The sequence below is a fragment of the Macaca fascicularis genome, chromosome 16 (genome assembly GCF_037993035.2).
Source record: "Macaca fascicularis isolate 582-1 chromosome 16, T2T-MFA8v1.1".
NCBI classification, from domain to species: domain Eukaryota; kingdom Metazoa; phylum Chordata; class Mammalia; order Primates; family Cercopithecidae; genus Macaca; species Macaca fascicularis.
In genome coordinates this window covers 36,922,469-36,936,257 of record NC_088390.1, presented here as the reverse complement: position 1 = coordinate 36,936,257, position 13,789 = coordinate 36,922,469, and the positions used below count along the sequence as shown (strand labels likewise).

General features: G+C 43.9%; 1 protein-coding gene across 1 annotated transcript in view; it reads right to left on the bottom strand.

Moving 5' to 3' along the window:
* Window positions 1-13,789, bottom strand: part of LOC141408728 (HEAT repeat-containing protein 6-like) — a 98,985-nt gene that overhangs the window by 5,894 nt on the left and 79,302 nt on the right. The window contains 10 exon segments of the mRNA XM_074018131.1: window positions 1,401-1,488; window positions 3,429-3,633; window positions 5,063-5,159; window positions 6,033-6,157; window positions 7,332-7,433; window positions 7,435-7,518; window positions 9,823-9,960; window positions 11,431-11,517; window positions 12,205-12,327; window positions 13,137-13,492. Of these exon segments, the coding sequence (XP_073874232.1) occupies window positions 1,401-1,488; window positions 3,429-3,633; window positions 5,063-5,159; window positions 6,033-6,157; window positions 7,332-7,433; window positions 7,435-7,518; window positions 9,823-9,960; window positions 11,431-11,517; window positions 12,205-12,327; window positions 13,137-13,492 (1,405 nt within the window).

Here is a 13,789-nt window from a genome sequence, read left to right as displayed (position 1 = left end):
CCCTAGTGAGGGCGTGAAGCACAGTGTGTGTGTGTGTGTGTGTGTGTGTGTGTCCAGGTTTATGCATGTGTGTGTGTGTGCGTGTGTGTGTGTGTGTGGGTGTGTGTTGCAGGGCTTTACAGTGGACAGGATGTGGAAGGGCAGCTGCAGCTCCAAGCTGCAAGTCTCTCTGAGAGAATGCTGAACGTTCCTCGGACCACAGCAAGAGAGTGTGTTCATTTGCACCCATTTTTATTAGCATTTACACCTGTATTTTTTGTACCATGTAAACCTTAAGTTGATTAACTATTCCCTGAAGCATTTACACCCAGCCTTTTTGCTGCCTGAGGCCAGTTTTCCTGAAGACAATTCTTCCAGGGACCCGGAAGAAGGTGAAAGGATGATGCGGAGATGATTCAAGTCCATTACATTTCTTGTGTGCTTTATTTCCATTATTATTTCACTGTAATATATAATGAAATAATTACACAACTCACCATAATATAGAATCAAGGGGAGCCCTGAGCTTGTTTTCCTGTAACTCCATGGTCCCATCTGGAGGTGGTGGGACACAGTCACAGATCATCAGGCATTAGGTTCTCATAAGGAGCACGCAGTCTAGATCCCTGGCATGCGCAGTTCACAGTAGGGTTCATGTTCCGATGAGAATCTAACGGCACCGCTCCTCTGACAGGAGGCAGAGCTCATGGGGTAATGTGAGGCATGGGAAGTGGCTGTTTCTACAGACGAAGCTTTGCTCCCTGGCTGGCTGCTCACCTCCTGCTGTGTAGCCTGGTTCCTAACAGGTCAGGACCTCTGATTTACCCAGTAAGATACCGACATTTTTATGTCAATTAAAATTATTCACCCTGCACCACCCAAAATTATCTTGCATACCTACACCCACCCGAGGGTCCCCTAGTGCACTTTGGGAGCTGTAGACAGTAAGCCTGGAGCTCCATTGCGCATCCCGTCTCTCCACCATCTGTGGGCTAACAGGCTGCATTAGTTTCCTAGGGCTGTTTTACAGCACCACAGACTGGGCACCCTCAACAAAAGAATGTTACTGTCTCACAGTCCTGGAGGCCACGAGTCCAAGATCAAGGTGTCAGCAGGGTGGGTCCCTCTGAGGCTGTGCAGGAAGGCTCTGTTCCAGGCCTGTCTCCTGATGCATGGGTGGACATCTTCTCCCTGTGACTCTTCATTAAGGTTGATTCTGGTGAGGGTTCAGAAGAGGAGACTTGGACAGAATGTTGGTAGATAAATATGTCAGTGGAAACCAGAGGGTAAACAAGATTCCATCCACACCCAGGGCTTTCTGGGGATACGGCTGTCCGAGCAGCAGCCATTCCCAACTGAGTTCTACTCCTGGAAAGCCAGGCAACAGCTGGGGTTGGGCCCTCTGCGATTTGTTTAGTGACCTGATTATGTGGGAGGTGATGAACTTCTTGCATGATGTCACGACCGATGTCAGGGCACTGTAAGCCTGGGAGGTCCATGAGGCTGTCCCTAGAAAGAATCTACAGTCACTAAAACAAATGCAGGCTTAGAACTAGGTGGGGTGAGAGGGAGAGGGGCAGAAGGCAGCATAAACACTAGTGCCCAAAACACTCATTTTATGTGTTCACTTCATTCTCACAATCATCCTGTGAGACAACGGTGGTGACTGACTGTAAGATCCTAGGTAAGTGGCCAGGTGCCAATCCCCAAACCTCCCTCTTTCCCTACCTCAGCCTGTGACATGCTTAGAGCCTCTGCTACCCGATATAGGGCCTTTGGTGACTCAGAAAAAGGCTTCTTCTCTGGGAGGATTCTGTCCCATGGGGTATGGCTTCTTGGGCAGAGCGTGGACTGAATTGCAACCCCACCTGTCATCTCAGTTGGGCCCTTCTTAGCTGTGTGCAAAGCACACTCTGTATGTGGCAGTGCTGTTCATGCTGGCAAAAAGAATTATTTCCTCACTTGCAACAGCATCCAGACACTGTTCTGGCCATAGCAAGTCATGTATTTTATTGCAAAGAAAAAGAAAATTTACAGTTTCAAGAATAACATGCCCAGATTTCTATTCTTTCTCCATACCTGTAGGCCCTAGGAAATCAGCCTGCTTTCCTCCTTACCAGAGCTACTGCTACCCACTCCATTTTGGGGTGTCCTTACTCCTCAAGATGGGTGACAGAGTAGAATGCAGCTTCTCTTAACTCGCCCAGCCCTCCCCGGCTTCTCTGTTGCCTCCGAAGACAGGCAAGCAGGCCCTTTCCATTTGGTGTTTGCCACTGCCATTGACAATGGGCCACTGCTAGACCTACAAGACACTCACAATTTGACCCGTCAGAGTTCTTTATCAGTTTCTGGCTCCCTTTTCTTATGTGGTTCTTGATAGCTCTGCTATTGGATGCTTTCTAGTTCTCAAACTTCCTGCCTCTTTGGAGCTTCCCTTTCCCTCCAAGTCATGCAGGTCGACTTCTCTCTCTAGTAGGCTAAGGGCAAGGGCCATACAGGAAGGCAGGTAGGAGCTAACCACCACTGAGGTGCCCTCGTTTCAAGGACTTCTTGGCTCTCCAGAAGGCGGACATCCACCTCAATGAGCTCCAACCCCAAAGGTCACCCTTAGGTGACTTCTCAGTGGAAGAAGCCAGGAGACTACTTCTCCACCTGCTCCCAGCTGACTGCTCGGCCTGGATGCTCTAGGCGATAAAGGGGAGCAGAGCCAGACTTCCCTCACTTGATGCATGAACTCCTCTCCAGGAACACATCCTTAGGTCTCAAATCTTCTGAGAGAGAGAGAGAGACGCAATAAAGCGAACACTGACATTCAAAGTGAGCAAGGTTTGGAGGCTCTGATCCACACACCTAAGCAGCTACTGGTCCTGAATGACATATCAAGGGGCATGGCATGCCGCTACTTAGAGACAGATGCCCTCCTTACATTTATTAATGGCATCCACTTCTGTACACAGCTCACAGGGGATTTCCAGTTTATATCCCCTCTCATTCCAGTTTTGTTTCCTTCCTTTTTTCTTGACCATTGAAACAATATATGCTTATTGTAGACAACTGAGAAAATGAAAACAGAAAAAATCCTACTCAACCAGAGGCAATCACTGTTAATAATTGGTCCAGTTTCCTTTCAGTCTTTTTTCTACCCATCGATTGAGGTCATTCTGTAGAAATGATTTAATACTGCTTTCATTTGTTTAACATCAGAAGTATTTTTCCAGATTATAAAATTATTGTAAGTAATTTTAAATGGCAACAAAATATTCCATTATAAATCTCATTGTATAGGTAATGATGTATTTCAATGTTCTCCTAAACTTGTTTTCAGTGTGTCTCCATTTTTTCCTCATACTGTGATAAATGACATGTGACAAACATCTTTAACAACAATGTAGATTGGTGTGTATTGTCCAAGAGGCTTTTCACCAGGGAGTGAAGGGAAACTTTCTTACCTAATGGAAGGGCAGGATTTGTAAATACATTTCCCATTGCATAACAAGCATTCCATCAGACTTTCATGGCAGCTTCTGTTAGAACAGTAGAAATTAGGGCCTGGATAGACTCCTCAATTATTTCTGCAAATGTGGGTTTTTCTATATGAGAGGGTTGCAGAAAATGAAGCAAATTTCCTAGGGCCCGGACTGCATTGCTCTTTACCTAGAAAAAAATGTAAACGCTTTAGAAATCTGTTTTGCCAGAGAGATGTTTTCAAAAGTCTAATTTCAGCTTAAAAAAACCCAGGAGGTCCTCGACTTCTTAAAGCAAGTCCCTGGAACTCACAAGGTCTGCTCTGGTTAACATCCTGAGCCATCAGAAAGGTGAGGTTCTACAAAACTCCTCTCTCTGATTATTTATTTATTTATTTTATTTAGTGCTAGAGAGGACCTCAGAGAGGTCCATCTTCCTTGTTTTACTGAGATGGAGTATAAGGTCTGGGGACAACAGGACAAGGCTGGTTGATAGCAACATGATGAGGAGAAGCTAGGTTCCATCATTCCAGTCCGATACTTTTCTACTACACTAGAGTCTCAACCTCTGCAGCCCACCAGAATCATTTGGGAAGGTTTTTCCTTTTGTTTTAAAACCAATTTGCAGGCCCTAACCTCAGAATTTCTGACTGAATTACTCTGAGGCAGGGCTTCCTGGGTGATTACCAGATTTTCAGAAGTAGTATTAAAGTGAGCACATGGTACGGGTCAGGTACGGTGCTCGGTGCTTTAACATAAGGCATCTTCATATCCGGTGAGGTATAGAACTTCCATGTTACAGGTAAGGACCTGACCTTAAGAGAAGTTACATAATATACCAAAGTCACCCAGCTACTAAAGGGCAAGCCAGGGCTTGAATCCATGTATGTCTGACCTAAAGCCCAGACCTGTGCTTTTTAAACTGATTAGTTTAACAGGTAATATTCAAAGCCAAGAGCTACTCATTTTTCTGACTTGTCAATTCTACTTAAAATTTTTTTTGGGGGGGGAATAAAAAAAAGTTAATTTAAAAGGAACCTGAGGCCGGGCACGGTGGCTCAAGCCTGTAATCCCAGCACTTTGGGAGGCCGAGACGGGCGGATCACGAGGTCAGGAGATTGAGACCATCCTGGCTAACGCAGTGAAACCCTGTCTCTACTAAAAAATACAAAAAAAAAAAAAAAATAGCCGGGCGAGGTGGCGGGCGCCTGTAGTCCCAGCTACTCGGGAGGCTGAGGCAGGAGAATGGCGTAAACCCGGGAGGCGGAGCTTGCAGTGAGCTGAGATCCAGCCACTACACTCCAGCCCGGGCGACAGCGCGAGACTCCCTTTCAAAAAAAAAATAAATAAATAAATAAATAAAAAAATAAAAGGAACCTGAATATGTTATGTAGTATTACAATGGGCACTGATAGTTTTCGGGAGGCAGGAGACAGTAAAGAAACCATACATGTGTGGAATAGGCCGTTTATACGCTGAGCACACCCTCAGTCTCCTTTGAACAGGAGTACATTTGGTGGGATAGTCTGAGGAGCATCAAGCCACACTAAACTACCACACTGCAGCTACAATACATTAAGAATCTGTTTGGGAGATACTGGGTTTTGTCGTGAGTCTACCTTGTCTTTATCCTTGGATGCTTCTATAGCTGATCGTAACATTTTCAAGAGCAGGAGACCAGAGAACTCTTCCTGAAAACTTGGGTCTGGTGTTTCCCTGTTCCACCCAAAGCAGGCAATACATGTTAAAAGGTAAATCACTTAAATATATACATATAGAAATATATTCACTTAGTATAAGCATAAAAGTTTAGGAAAACAGTTGAACAGATCTGCTTAGATTGTATCAAGAAACTTACAGTATATATATTTTGACCCAATAGTTCCCCACCTAGGAATGTCTCCAAAAAAAAATCTCAAAATGCAGATTTCATGCACAAAAATATTCACTGAATGTAAAAGACTACAAGCCTAAAGCCTAAAACAGATGTTCAGTAATAGAAAAATGGTTAATTATCACACAGTGATAATTATGTAATCATAAATAAGGATTTCTAACAAGGCAATAATAAAAGAGAATGCTTACACACGTTACATGTCGCTTATATGGTGAAGTGACGAAAAGCAGGACACTTGCACATGAACAACCAGCTACCTCTGGGGAGGGAACTAAGGTGTCAGGGTAGAAGACAGGCTGCACACTGAACGCTGCTTTGTACTGTTTGGCTTTTTTTTAGCCTGTGAATATGCCACTTTAAGAAATTTTTTAAAATGCATTTCAAAAGTACAGTAACCATTACTAAGGTTTTGCTTTTATGTTTTCTATAATGTGGACATATTACTTATATAGGTATACAGTATTTTTAATACATATATGTCTAATATATTCCTAATATATATTAAGAACAGCTTATTTTATTTTCTGAAAGAATATATATATATATATATTTATTTATATATATATAAATAAAGCAGGAAGCGGGATAATAAGCAGGAACTACTGTTGATTATTTCATGGTAGGAATCGAGGACATTCTCTTGGGTCCTCAGTCTCAGAAGTCAGCTGGGGAAAGCAAGGTGAGTCACCTACATGTTGACAATCAGCGTGTCTGTCAGGTTGCCCAGGGACCAGGCTGCTTTGGTTCGAACATTCAGAGACTTGTCTTCAAGTGACATCAATATTGCATTTACTGTGTCTGCAACAAATATGACATCCTATAAGACAAAACAAAACACTGCCGTTACTTTAGCAGGTCAAGTTGCTACCTTTGAAATTCTCAAACTTATTTTCAGATAGAGCTATAAGCCTTCACGCAAATTTCTACTTGGAAATAAAAATTCATCTACTCAATCAATTTACTGTTCTTATATTTTACAATTTGGACACTCAAAAAAATCCCAGGGGAAGCTCCTATGATTTTGGTATGTGCCATGGACACCCGAGAAGCCTAAGGATTTTGCCCTTATGTACATCGAATATATAACCTGGCCTGGGACAGTTATCTGTGAACTCTGTGCTTGGTTGATTTCCATCTCAGGAAATAATGTTCTGAAAAAGAAATGCATTTATTTCCAAAACACATCCTATGTACCACACACCTCTCAGTGAGATAAACGTCACAAGTAAGAGTGAAAGAGGACATTATGTCTTTTTAAATAAAAACTATGTCAGCTTTCTAAATGATGACTACCACCTGGTAATGTCCCATTTCATTTTTATTATATCATTCATTCATTTAAGCATTTATTGGGCGCCTAAGGTCCCAGGGAGTGTGCTAAGCAATTGAAAATTAAAAATTAAAAATAAATACCATATATATATATGGTAATGCCTCAGTTCATTTATATATATGATATATATATGGTAATGCCTGTAGTTACATATATAGAACTATATTTATGTATAACTATATATATATATAGAGAGAGAGAGTGTGTGTATCTGTGTGTGTGTGTGTGTGTGTGTGTCTGGCTGTGCCACCCAGGCTGGAGTGCAGTGGTGTGATCTCTGCTCACTACAACCTTCACCTCCCAGGCTCAAGTGAGCCTCCCATCTCAGCCTCCCAAGTAGCTGGGACTACAGGCGCATACCACCATGCCTGGCTAATCTTTTTATTTTTTGTAGAGACGGGGTTTCGCCAAGTTGCCCAGGCTGGTCTCAAACCCCTGAGCTCAAGCAATCCACCTGCCTTGGCCTCCCAAAGTGCTGGGATTACAGGCATGAGCCAGCATGCCTGGCCCATGACCATATTTTAGTAGCAATTAAGGAAATCATATTACAAAGCAATTTAGTTTCCTTTACTGTCCAATGCAGGAGCTCTATATCCACAAACTAGGGGTGTCATGGACAATAAAGGAGCACAGAAGAGCTAAACAGGCTCACTCTGACCTGTCTGAGACAGGGAAAAAGCACATAGGCTCCCAGGGCCCGTGAGGTTGCAGCTTTCACTAAGCGATTCCTGCTGTCATTCAGTCCGAGCAGCACTGTGAGTGATGCACAGGATCGGCCTGTCATTCTGCAATGAGAAGGTTGACAAGGGAAAAATGAGAATGAAATAACTACGAGCCAAAGGCTTCTATGAAAGATGTGAAATATCTGTGTCTGAGACCATATTCAAGAGTTGAATACCACTGCGACCTTGAGGCTACCCTGGTAAAGAGCAGGTTCAATTCAGATTCCATGATTATCTGAGCACCCACTTTATGCAAGACACACACAGCAGCTCATCACGTTCAACCTTTATTAAAGTTGCCGTCTTTATAGAAGCTCATTTATGGAAATAAGAATGGATGCAAATGTCACTGAGGACTAAAGAAAAAGAGCAGTCTGAAGACCACTATTCTGAATAGCAGTATTCTGAATGTTTATGCTCCCTCAAAATTCCTATATTGAAATCTTCACTCCCAGGGTGATGGTATCAGGAGTTGGGGCTTTGGGGAGAAGATCAGGTCATGGGAACAGAGCCCTCATGAAAGAGATGAGTGCCTTATGACTGAGGCCCCAGAGAGCTGCCTTGCCCCTTCCATCACATGAGGACACGGCTCACATGGTGCCACCTGTGAGCCAGAGAGTGAGCCCTCCTTGAGGCACCAAATCTGTCTTTCAGTGACTTGATCTTAATTCCAGCCTCCACAACTATGAGAAATACATTTCTGTTGTTTAGAAGACACCCAATTTATGGTATTTTATGACAGCAGCTCAAACAGACTAAGACAAATACTATATGTGTTGGACAACGAATCTGTGTTTTCACATACTTTGTTAGTTTTCACATGACTGCCACCATGTGATCACATGCCCTTCATCCATCTTTGGAACTGGCACAGTGTGGGGGTAGCAGAAACAACCTGAAATCACAGGAGTTTAATAGAACCAGGGTGGGGCTGGTGGGGGGCGGGGAGGACACGGGTACCAGATTTACCTCCTATGTGTTAGCATCTTTACATGTCATTCGATTTGTCAACAGCCTTGTGACTGAGGAGTTATGGTTTATTATTCCTTTTTACAACTAGGAAATCATGCCTATAACCACATATCCATTAAGTGGCTGGTATGGTTTGGACGTGCGTCCCCTCCAAATCTCATGTTGACATGTGACCTTCCATGTTGGAGGTGGGCCTAGAGGAAGGTTTTTGGGTGATGTGGGCAGATCTCTACTGAATGGCTTGGTGCTATCCCTGTGGTAATAAGTGAGTTCTTACTCTGATATTCAAACGAGAGCTAATTGTTTAAAAGAGCCTGGCATCTCCCTCTTGCCTCCTCTCTCGCCGTGTGACATGCCTGCTCCCCTTTCGCCTTCCACCGTGACTGGAAGCTTCTGGAGGCCTCACCAGAAGTAGATGCTGGCGCCATGCTTCTTCTATAGCCTGCAGAACTGTGAGCCAGACAAACCTCTTTGAAAAATAAATTGTCCAGTCTGAGGTATTTCTTTACACAGCAGAAAAGAGACTAATACAGAAAATTGGTACCAAGGAATGGGTTGTTGGTACAAAGATACCTAAAAATGTGGAAGCAACTTTTGGAACTTGGTACTGGGCAGAGGTTGAAAGAGTTTGGAAGGCTCAGAAGATAGGAAGACAAAGGAAAGTTTAGAACTTCTCAGAGACTGATTAAATGGTTGTGACCAAAGCGCTGATAGAAATATGGAGAGTGAAAGCCAGGCTGAGGGGGCCTCAGATAGAAATAAAAAAGTTGGGAGAACTGGAGGAAAGGCCACCTGTGTGACACCTTAGCAAACAACTTGGCGGCATTATGCCCATGTCCTGGGGATTTGCATAAGGTTGAACTTAAAGAGTAATGACTTAGGGTATCTGGTGAAAGAAATTCGAAGCATCATTCAACAGGTGATGTGGCAGCTTCTCACAACCTATAGTCCGATGTAGGAGCAAAGGAATGACTTAGAGTTGGAACTTACCATTAAAAGGTTAACAGCATAAAAATGTGGAAAATTTGCACCCTGGCCCTGTACTGGAGAAGGAATCCAAGCTCCCAGCAACTACCTGCTAGACAGATTAGCATGACTAAAAGGGAGCCAGGTGCTAATAGCCAAGACTATGGGAAAACAGCCTTAAGGGCATTTTAGAAATCTTTGAGGCAACCCCTGCCATCACACACCCAGAGGTCTAGAAGGAAAGTGGTTTTGGGGGCCAGGCCCAGGGCCCCACTGCTCTGCACAGCCTTGAGACACTGCTCCCAGCATCCCCAGCCTTGGCTCACAGGGCCCCAGATACTGCTTGGTTTTCTGCTTAGTGGGTACAAGCCGTCAGCCTTGGCGGTCTCCATGTGGTGTTAAGCCTGCAGATGCACAGAATGCAAATGTGAAGAAGGCTTGGAAGCTTCTACCTAGATTTCAGAGGATTCCCTAAGCCTGGGTGCCCACGCAGAAGCCTGCCACAGGGACAGAGCCCCCACTGAGAGCTTCTACTAGGGCAGTGCCAAAGAGAGATATGGGGTTGGAGCCCCCAAACAGCGTCTCCAACTGAGCACTGCCCAGTGGAACTCTGGGAATGGTCACGGCCTACACCCAGCAAAGCCACAAGGGCAAGGCTGCCAGAAGACTTGGAGGCCCACCCCTTGCACCAGTGCGCACTGGATGCGGGACATGGAGTCAAAGGACTGTTGTGGAGCTTTAAGGTTTAGTGTCTGTCCTGCTGGGTTTCGGATTTGTGTGGGGCTCGTTGCCCCTTTCTTTTGGCTGCTTTCTCCCTGTTGGAATGGGAATGTCTACCCAATGCCTGTACACCACTGTATCTTAAAAATCAATAACTTGTTTTGGATCTTACAGGCTCACAGGTGGAAGGAACTTGCCTTGATTCGCAGCTGAGATGTTGGACTTTTGAGTTGATGCTGGAAAGAGTTAAGACTTTGGGGAACTATTGGGAAGATATGACTATTTTGCAATGAGAGGAACATGAGATTTGCGGGGGCCAGGGGCAGAATGATATGGTTTGGATGTGTGCCTCCTCCAAACCTCATGCTGAAATGTGACCTCCAACACTGGAGGTGGGTCTAACAGGAAGTGTTTGGGTCATGGGGGCGGATCCCTCTTGAATGGCTTGGTGCTGTCCTTGTGGAAATGAGTGAGCTCTCCCTCTATGACAGCTGGTTGTTTAAAAGAGCCTGGCATCTCCCTCTTGCTTACTCTCTTGCCATATGACATGCCTGCTCCCCCTTTGCCTTCCACCAGGATTAAAAGCTTCCTGGGGCTTCATCAGAAGTAGATGCTGGCATCATGCTTTCTGTATAGCCTGCAGAACTGTGAGCCAGATAAATGTCTTTTCTTTATAAATTGCCCAGCCTCAGGTATTCCTTTATAGCAACATAAAATGGACTAATACAATCATGTTCCCTAAATTTGATCCCATGGCTTTGGATACAAAATTTCTGGCTCTTTGTCTCTTGGGCAGGCTGAATAACCAGACTAGGTTTTATGCAAAAGAAATATTAGTGGCCGGGCGCGGTGGCTCAAGCCTGTAGTCCCAGCACTTTGGGAGGCCGAGACGGGCGGATCACGAGGTCAGGAGATCGAGACCATCCTGGCTAACACGGTGAAACCCCGTCTCTACTAAAAAAAAAATACAAAAAACTAGCCGGGCGAGGTGGCAGGCGCCTGTAGTCCCAACTGCTCGGGAGGCTGAGGCAGGAGAATGGCGTAAACCTGGGAGGCGGAGCTTGCAGTGAGCTGAGATCCGGCCACTGCACTCCAGCCTGGGCAGTAGAGCGAGACTCTGTCTCAAAAAAAAAAAAAAAAAAAGAATTATTAGTTTTACTATTGCTGGTTACATAAGCCTACCGCATACTAAATTGCAAATAAACTGAAATGTAAAATAAAACCCATTTATACTAGTTTCATGTTTTCCTGGATTATAAAACACAATTTTTGACACTGGAAGAAACCATACCATCTATTCCACTTACCACTGAACTTCAAAATAAAACTGCAACTGAAGCACCAATAAAAGAAAACTATGAATTGACATTTATTTACCAAGAAGACTGATACTCTCTGATCAGGTGCTACAGCAGAATCCGGTTGATACTGCTGTATTAAGCCTGTGCCCAGTTCTTCCAGAAGCTGCCAAGAAAAAAGAATTACCAAAGCAGAGTATTAGGACTAACAGACAACTGCACTTTAGTTTGGAGATCACCTCAAGTCAAGGGGAAACATAATTTACAACTCATTTTCTTCCTTTTTTCAGTCACTCTTAACAGAGGCATTCTTTCAAGGACTGAAATCAACAGCTATATCTTACTCATTTGTTACTGAATCAGTTCTTGGGGTTTACATGTAAGAGCTGAAAACAGAAGAATGTATAGTCTTCCTCACCTGAAATCTCTTTAAGAAATCTCAGAATTGGCCGGGCGCGGTGGCTCAAGCCTGTAATCCCAGCACTTTGGGAGGCCGAGACGGGCGGATCACGAGGTCAGGAGATCGAGACCATCCTGGCTAACACAATGAAACCCCGTCTCTACTAAAAATACAAAAAAATTAGCCGGGCGAGGTGGCGGGCGCCTGTAGTCCCAGCTACTCGGGAGGCTGAGGCAGGAGAATGGTGTAAACCCGGGAGGCGGAGCTTGCAGTGAGCCGAGATAGCGCCACTGCACTCCAGCCTGGGTGACAGAGCCAGACTCCGTCTCAAAAAAAAAAAAAAAAAAGAAATCTCAGAATTGAAGGACATGTGGCAGAAGAATGTAAAGTGAAGAAAAGGAGGGATATAAAGTGACGAGAAGGAAAAAGCGTTGTGGTTTTGATGAAAATTACCTTTGCTCCATGAAGCTGAATGAATGGATCTGCTTCCCCCATGCACTTGCAAATCACCTCTCCAAGCTCCATCAAGTAGGCTTGAGTCATTGAAAAGTAGCCCCTTGCCAGAAGAGCCAATACCTGCAGAGAGAGCATGGAATTAACCCTCTAAGACCTGAGTGCAAGGCTGCAATATCCAGAAAAGTGTGATAATATTTCAGAAATCGCTTATGTTTAACAGGGGCTGAAATCTGTCCAATGAAATTAAGAACCATAATCTTTATTTCATGACTAACATCAATTAAGTGTATCATAGTTTTATGGTGCTTTAGTATATGATTGCTTTTCATTAATGTAATCTCATTTAAGTCTTGGAACTATTCTTTAAGTTAGGTATTAATTGAATTTTACCGCTAAAGATACTAAGCCTGACGAGGTTAAAGGATATGTTTCATGTTGTCCAGTTAATTAGCAGCAGACCCCAGGACCAGGCCTAGTCTCAGATCACATTTGTATAGAAAAAGTAAACTCTTTTATCTAGGATTGTTTTCTTTCTTTGAAGGAACAATTATTTTGTTGCTCTAAGCAGGTACAAGACCAAGGAGAAGCTTATAAAGAATTAAACATTTAAGTTGAAAAAAATCGAAAATTAACTGTACAACTTCACTCAGAATTCTTCTACCATCTATTACATCCACCTGTCATGTAATACCTGAAGTGACTAAAATAATTTGCAATCAAAGAACAAAGAGGAATGAATCTGCTATTTTGCAACAAAGGAACACCTCCCCAGAACAAAACAACAAAAACAATAGACCACCCATACCTAAAATACGACTCCCGCAAACACAATTGACACATGGCTTGGTTTTACCTGCCCGCTCCTCACGGGCACGCTGAAGGAAGAATAGTTCCTTCCACTTCAGACATGAGGAAATGAAACCTCCTACCTGTAAGGCCTCCAGTCCCATGGGGGATGGTTTGTAGGCACTTCCTGCTGCAGAGCCAGCATCGCTACCTGAACAGGAATCCTCCTTGGGCAGTACCACAATGGAAATGTAGAGTCGAATGAGCCAGCCGGGCTCTGAAGACCCCTTAGGTGAGCTAACTGACCTTTCTTCCAGAGAGGGTCCTGCAGGGGCTTTCTTCCACCAATCAGGAGGGCTGAGGTGAGGGGTTGCTGAATTGCTATTACCGAGTCCAGAAGAACATGGCTGTTGCAGAAGTAGCTGGACTTCAGGTAAAGGTGCGTGGGTGGACACTATAGCTCTCAAGAATGTGAGATTTGACACGCGAACATTAACATCTGTCAAAGGAAGCAGTAAGAACTTATCACCATGGGAACAGCTACCGTAAAGATGGTAGCTATCCCTGCAGGCAATTAAGAATAGTTCCTTGTGTAACTTGAATCTAATGAAACTTCTAGACCTCATTTCCAGTTTGGAAATACATGGGACAGGAGAATAAGTTAACACCATAAAGAAACAATCTGACACATTAAGAAAGTGGTTTATTTTGTTATCTTTGGTGATGAACTTAGAGTTCACATTCTATAAGACAATTGGGCTGGATTCTTTCCTAAGTCAGTTTGATGTAAAAAAGA